The sequence below is a fragment of the Chelonoidis abingdonii genome, unplaced genomic scaffold (assembly GCF_003597395.2).
Source record: "Chelonoidis abingdonii isolate Lonesome George unplaced genomic scaffold, CheloAbing_2.0 scaffold3165, whole genome shotgun sequence".
NCBI lineage: Eukaryota > Metazoa > Chordata > Testudines > Testudinidae > Chelonoidis > Chelonoidis abingdonii.
The window spans coordinates 1-7,809 of record NW_027427426.1 but is presented as its reverse complement, the minus strand read 5'-3'; the positions used below and the strand labels follow the sequence as shown (position 1 = coordinate 7,809).

At 42.0% G+C, this 7,809-nt stretch overlaps 1 protein-coding gene across 1 annotated transcript; it reads left to right on the top strand.

The window, feature by feature from the left end:
* Positions 1-4,605: 4,605 nt before the first annotated feature.
* Positions 4,606-5,547, top strand: LOC116818291 (olfactory receptor 14A16-like). Its single transcript, XM_032769086.1, has one exon. It carries the CDS (start codon positions 4,606-4,608, stop codon positions 5,545-5,547), a length of 942 nt encoding a protein of 313 aa, XP_032624977.1.
* Positions 5,548-7,809: the final 2,262 nt, after the last annotated feature.

Below are 7,809 nucleotides of genomic sequence, written 5' to 3'. Positions count from 1 at the left end.
CCTGGCTTATTTTGGGTGGTCTGTATTAAGTTCCTTTTTAGCACGAGGACATGCCACCCAAAGTCGTCTGTTATTTACAAACATTTACATCAAGATGGGCAAGTCCTTGGTGCAACTTGGAGAATGGATTCCCTCATCTAGGAGCAGAAGGGCACCATCTAGGGAGCGGCTGAAATGCACTGAAGAGTGGGATGGGGTAGAGGGATGGGGATAGTGGATTTAGTGCAGATACAGAGATCCTGGTAAGAATTCCAGTGACGAATCAGTGAGGTCATTCTATGTTGGAGCAATATTAATCAGTTTTCTATTTTTACAGTCTGCAGCATGTTATTTCAGCTATGATTCCATAGCACACGGCAGAATCAATTACATATTTCTCCAGAGGCCCATGGGGGTAACGGCATTTTGGGGAGTAATCCAACCCAGTGAGGGCCTAGGACACCTCTGCCCTGCAACTTTAGGTGCCTTACAATGCCTTGCTGATGTAGCTCCCACCTAGGCTGCTCACAAAATAGTCACTTGCATGCAAGTCACACCCTGTGGGTCTGTGTATAGCTGCACTCTGCCACACAATCTGTCTTACGCCAGCCTTAGTTACCACATGATGGGTGACCCCAATATGCTCCCAGTCCTGGACTTCCCACCCGCCAAAACTGTGTATTCTGCACTGCACTGTACAGCCCTCTCCTGGACAGTTCAGATAACAAAAGTCCCAGTAGGGGAATATACAACAATCTGCAGTCTGGTGTGGGGGGAGTTTTGCAAAGGGTGTACACTTACAGTACTGCAACAGCACAGCTGCATCAGTGCAGCTGCATAAGTGTTGCACTTAGCAAAGATGCTACCTATGCCAACAGGAGAGCTTCTCCCGTCAGCACAGGTACTCTGCCTCCCCGAGAGATGGAAGCTATGTCAACAGGAGAAATTCACAACCCTGAGCGATGTAGTTGTACAGACATAAGTTTGTCCCGTAGACCAAACCTCAGATGCAGATCTGTTTGTGCCAACCCCCGTTCCTTGCCAAAGAATGGCCACTTGATAGGGGATGGCTCATCAGCTTTGATGACACCTGTAATGTACTTGGATGCTCTGCAAGAATGAGGCCCACGCACATTGTGAGTTATTTGGTTTTAATGAAGGTAAAGTTACACATCCGCAATGGGGACCCTGGGCGTTGCTGTCAGTTAGGCGGGGAACTCAGCACCGAAGGTCAGCTCAGCCTGGGTTGGAGTCCAAAGGCGGGACCGGGAGCATACGGGGATATATACACAATACAAAAGCAACTCATACATATGCAAAAAGGAACTGCCCACAGGCTATGTCCGCCCTTTGGCCTAAGGCCATACAAACTGGTTTCAACCAGTTAAAAGCAAGTTATAACTTGCATGCCGTGTCCTACAGTGACCGGCCACTTAGGAAGCAGGGGCTTTTCACAAGGCCTCCGAGAAAGCGGAGACACCCTAGCTAGGCCGTGACACAGTCTTCCGCAGTCCCCTACAACACCTGGCCAGGTGTCAACTTGTTCTTGGTCTTTGAGAAACAGCTCTAGTGCATAGACACCTGGCCGCACCTCCACATAGGAGCCATAGGGCTGTAACTCCCTTCTGCACCCCAAATCCCTCTTCCCCAGCACCACATAGGAGCCTACACACCCAGCCAGAGCCCTCACCCCCCAATACACCCCAATGCCCTGTTCCATCCTGGAGCTCCCTTCCACACCCTAAACCACTCATTTCTGGCTCCACCTCAGAACCCACACCCCAGCCCTGAGCCCGTACCTCCTCCCACACCCCAACCTCCTGCCTCAGCCAGAGCCCACTCCCATACTCTGAACCCCATGGCTCTACCCCTCATCCCATAGCCCCTTCTTTCACCATAAACCCATCATTCTGGGCCCCTCCCCAAAGCCTCCACCCTTAGCTAGAGCCCTCACCCCCTACCACATCCCAATCCACTGCCTCAGTTCTGGGAAAAGGAGTGAATGACTGAGGGTGGGGAGAGCGAGTAACAGGGGGAGGGGTGATGGAGTGAGTGGTGGACGGGGCCTCTGAAGAGAGGTAGGGCCATGGACGAGGGGCGGACAAGAGTGTTCAGTTTTGCGCCAGTAGAAAGTTGGAACATTTCTGTCAGTAGATAGCAAACACATATTTATTTTACTCATGACTGGGATTATAACTCAAGATGCTTGGGGTACAAACCCTGAGTTCAGTCCTCTAGACCTTGGTCTCTGTCTTTGCTCACACTATAGTTTAATGAACTGCAATAACACATGGGATGGAGAAGTTAGATTTTGCCCTGGGGCCTCTGCTTGGGGCCTTCCTCTGTGCAGGGCTCTGGAGAGCATGTCCCATAGTCCCTGGAAGAATAAACCTGGATAAATCTCCTTCCCCAGCACCAGGAATATTTTACTGGTAGTAGAGGTGTGATGACAGATTTTTTTTATTGACCGTGAGGTTGGAGGAGGAAAGATACCATATGTTGGAAGAAACCCACATACATCAGCACAGTAAGTGTCCTGCACTCCTTTAATCTTGGCTGTATTAATTTGTTGGAAATTTATTTAATTTCAATGAGGAAAATTAACAAGACAAATTCCAGTGAATACGTAAACTATTTCCTGTTTTTACTGCTTAAAGAAAATCTCTTTCTTAAACGGAATGCATTCCTTTAAAATCATTATTTTTATTGTACATTTGATCTTTGGCATTATAACTATAATTACAATTCTCTGAAGTGGAAGGTGTATCTCTCTCTCTCTCTATCTGTACGTGTGTGTTGGGATAGGACGGGGTGTCCCATTCACAGTGAATAATTTGATGATTTTTCTCCAGGACGATACAGAACAGACTTTCCCCTTAACTCATCATTTCCTTGCTTTTAAGTTTTGTGTTGGTTAAATTAGGGTTAATTGTCTGAAGTAACTAACGTACCGCTTAAAAAAATTCACAAATTGCAGCATTACTATTAAAATAATGTGAAGCATTAAAACCACAGGAAATTAGTAGTTAAATCAATTTATGCACATGTACTCTAACAGTCTTAAATTATTCTGACCAGTATTGAACCATAAAAATTTAGTGCACACCTTTTAAGAGCAACTTTAACTAGGAACAAAAAGACATATCAATTTACTCTCTCAACATCAATATTTGATTATATATTTGATCCGCAGCAATGCTCAGATATACAATATAATTCAATATCTCCATCACATATTTCCTACTTTGCATATGGAAACATGCAGACATATAGCAGATATTTACCACTGATTTTGTCTCCTCTGGTGCTGAGTGTGCTCATGATGCTCTGAGTCTATTTTAGAGGCTCATGGGCCTCAAATCAACATTTTTTTTTCTGATATTCCAACTACATTTCCCTGTCTTAATCCTGTCCCATCAGTTCTACTTGTCCCTCCTTTCTTTGTGTTAAATAGTTCATTTTCCTGTTTGGTGTTCACATTCTGAAGTTAGTATTTTACTACATAGTTCAGTTTTCTAAATTTTCTTCCTAAATCAACAAATACAGTCTTCAAGTTCATTTTTTATTGCTCATCTCTGAACTCAGTCCATGTTTCCAAAATATTTCTGACACTGAGTTGCCAAGAGGACTATTAATTTCACTGCATTTAAGCTATAAACAGCTAAAACACATGGAACAAATATTGAAAATCCTATTGCTTCATATTTCACAAACAACACTGGACATGATAAAAGAAAATGTCTTAGCGGTAGAACCCAGGAAGATGGATTAGATGATCTAATAGATTATTCCATCCTTTACTTCTCTGAATCTTTGATTAAGATCATAAAGAGACAAAGTACTAAGTCTTCCATGTGGGATACAATGCCTAAAGAGATACACAGATATTCTTCACTGAGGCATATCTTTGTCTGCAAAAATATAGACTGACATTTTCAAAGTCATCTAATGGATTTGGATGATCAATTATTAATTATAATGCAGAATGGACTTCTAAACCTCTTTAGCCACTTCGAAAATCTCAGCTTTGGTCACACAGATGTTACTGAGGGCAGAAAATGAATGGAGTTGTATGGGGTAGACTGTAAAATAAGTGTTTAGCATGTTTGTCACTAGGGGAGGAATTTGAAGGCAGCTGGGTTGCACATATGTCAGAAGATGTGGGATTTAAAAATGTGATACTTCAGGTGTAAGTGAGGGCAAAACTGTGCCTGTATTTGAAACTTAGCTAGGAATGCTGTTGCTGAAGCAGATAAATGAACCAGAAGACCATATATGCTAATCTGCTATAGCTGTGTTGCTTCTACAATTTTAACAGAAAAAGAAATAATATAACTCATTTTGGTCAGTAGAGTCAGCAGATAATATTTGGAATATATACAGCTAGTCAGTCTGTTGAATAAAAGATACATTTTCTAAACAGTCATCTTTCAAAATAAAACCTCCTCTTACCATAATAAGAAATGTACATCCATATAGCAAGTAAAAAAGAATGGAGAGTCCATTTGTAGTTCTTCAGTCTCCTGTATCTTCTCTGCTACACAATCTGTATAAACAGTTTATCTTCTTCTTCTTCTTTCTTTCTTTCCATGTCCATTCCTCTACAGAGTGTGTCCCGGTCAAGAAATGTCCAATCAAACCATCCTGACCGAGTTTCTTCTCTTGGGGTTTTCTGATGTCCGGGAGCTGCAGATTCTACATTTTGTGGTATTTCTAGTCATTTACCTGGTAGCCCTGGTGGGGAATCTGGTCATCGTCATGGTGGTAGCCCTCAGCCACCAACTTCACACCCCCATGTACTTCTTCCTTGGAAACTTGTCCTTCCTAGATATCTGCTACATCTCTGTCACAGTCCCTAAATCCATGGCCAATTCCTTAACCAACACCAGTATGATTTCTTTCTCTGGTTGTGTTGCTCAAGTCTTTTTGGTTCTCACCTTAGCTTTTGCAGAGATGATTCTTCTCGTGGTCATGGCGTATGACCGCTATGTTGCTATCTGTCGTCCCCTACATTACAAAGTGATCATGAACAAGACAATGTGTATCCAAATGGCAACTGGGTGCTGGATCAGTGCTGTCCTCTATTCGGTAATGCACACGGGTAACACATTTAGGTTACCTTTCTGCCGCTCCAATGTTATTGGGCAGTTCTTCTGCGATATCCCACAGCTACTAAAGATCTCTTGCTACGATACATCAGCTAATGAAATTTTGGTTATTGTCTGTGTTTTATTTTTTGGTTTCCTTTTTGTTGTTTCAATATTTATATCCTATATTCACATCTTCTCCACAATTCTAAGAATCCCTTCCACACAGGGCAAGTACAAAGCCTTCTCCACCTGCCTGCCCCACCTGATTGTATTTTCGTTATTTATGAGCACCACAATGTTCACCTACATGAGACCAAAGTCAATGTCCTCACTGTATCAGGACCTGCTGGCTGCTGTGTTTTACTCTGTAGTGCCACCAGTATTGAATCCGATGATTTATAGCCTGAGAAATAAGGAGATAAAAGATGCCCTGGGGAAAATGCTGCATAAGGTAGTCTTGATCAAAAATTCATCATGAAACCATATCAAGGCAGCAGCGTGTGAAGTGACAGCAAATCCAGGCAAGGCTTCCTCTAGCTCTCTGCAGCCCGAAGGATGGCAGAGGTTCATTAAATTACCTTTTCAGGTAGTGTTAATTTCCCATCACGGTCCAGGGCACACTTTTGTTCTCAAACCCCATCACTTGGAGCAAGGGCTTACACACTCACAAGACATTATCCCTTCATTATAGCCTGAAATATCCCATGGCTGTGTGTTGTGAATTGCAAGTTTCTTCGTGCAATATTGAAGCTTGAATAATATTGAATAATAAAGCCATTACCATATTTCAGTATGCTGGCAAATGTGTCTAGGGCTTTAGTACCCCTAACTGACATTGATACACCCACAAAAGTTTCTAATGAATGTGATGCTGTGTGATTGAAGTATGATCATTTGTGTCATTGATATTGCCACTGTTATACAATACAACGTATCTTGTACAAAGTATATTATGTACCATGTCAATAGAAAAGTTATGATTTGCTAAATAAGATTATCCTATTTAAATCCAGGAATCATCACTGTATCTAAAGTTATGAATATTGGTTATACATCTGTATCTCAAATGTATTTGTTCCTGGGGTAACACCCACATCCAGTTTCACCAGACAATTGTGAATGGACTATTCAAGCTTGACGGCCTCCTAAAGGCACTTCACTCTAACAGTGGGCCATAGAAGAAACTCATCTCTCCTCGTAAGCTTTCCTGTGGATGCCTCAGCCACAATACGGGTAATGGCTGGTTCTGTGAGTCACCAAAATACGTAAGGATATGTGATATGCTCATATGACCCTGGATTCCATCTTAGGCCAGTAACTTTCCACAAACAGAGACTGTGAGCTGTGTTTGAGCCAGTAAATTTACAGGCACATGGCAAAGGGTATGAAAAATCCTAAGATGACTCTATTTTGCCTTTTTCCTGCCCTGATTCTCTGGACTGTGGATTTACAGCAAAAAGGAGCATTTTGAACTATGGACTGAGGACCTTCCAATCTTTTGGAAGCTACCAGAGAGACTTTACAAGCCAGCAGTCTAAACCATCGCTGCTATAAATCTGATATAAGGACTTATGCAATTATTGTATGCGTATGATCTATTAACCATTATTAACTCTCTTATTCTTTCTTTTATTATTACACTTTTAGCTTTTAGTTACTAAAGGTTTGGTACCAATGTGATGATTGGGTAGATCTGAGGTGTATATTGACCAGGCTGAGTGGCTGATATCTTGAGATCGGAAGGACCCTATGTTTCATGAAATTGGCTTTCAGGAACCGCTCATCACAGAGTCCAGTCTCTGTATGCCTAAGGAGACTGCACTATTAACTTCCTGTTAACCAAAATGTGGTGAAACAGAAGTTTACTTATGTTCCTGGCCTGCTATAATCTAATGATAGAATAACCTCCAGTTTGGGATGAGTCTGCTCTATTTCTCAGCAGTTTCTCCTGAATTTGGTGTTCTCAGCTGTGACTCACTGAGGCAAGGTAACAATGTAGACCTAGCCTAAGGAGTGTGGGAAACAAGGAGATAAAAAAGTGTGCTGAGAAAATTGACAGGGAAGGTATTTTTCACCAAGAAAAAATAATTCCCTGTGTCGCACTCTCTGGCTAAATCTACACAGCACAGTGACGATGTGTAACATATGTGTAGCTACACACAGCAATGAAAAGCAAGTGGTGTGTAGCTTTATGTGTCAGTGACAGATAGTCATGGCTTGGTATAGTTATGGGAGGCACTGCTTGGGCATGTAGAGAGCTGTGTAGGCAGACCCTAAGATTCTGGTCTGTCTTTACTCACCTCAACAGGGCCTCACTGTCTACTCTATCTGTGTGCAGTTGTCATAAACATAATAGTAAAAAGTTAATTCCTCTTTTACCTATAAAGGGCTAATAAGCTCAAACAACCTAGCTGACACCTGACCAGAAGGACAAGGAGACAAGATATTTTAAAATCTGGAAGGGGGAAAAATTCTTTTGTCTGTGTGTATGGGCTTTTGCTGGAGACAGAAAAAGAAGAAGCCATCCCACTTCTATAGTGTAGTAAGTATTTAGAGAAGGAATGCATTAGATTACTTTTATTTACTTGTTTGTTCGTTCTTTTGCAAATAAGAGGGAGGATAAATTTGGGTTCTCTGTGTAACTTTAAAGTGTTGCTCAGAGGGAAACCCTCTGTGTTTTGAATCTGATTGTGTGTGAGGTTGTCTTTCATTCTAATCTTACAGAGGTACTCCTTTCACT

Coding starts and splice junctions, on each gene's coding strand:
- LOC116818291 (XM_032769086.1), top strand. CDS start 4,606: ATGTCCAATCAAACCATCCTGACCGAGTTTCTTCTCTTGGGGTTTTCT.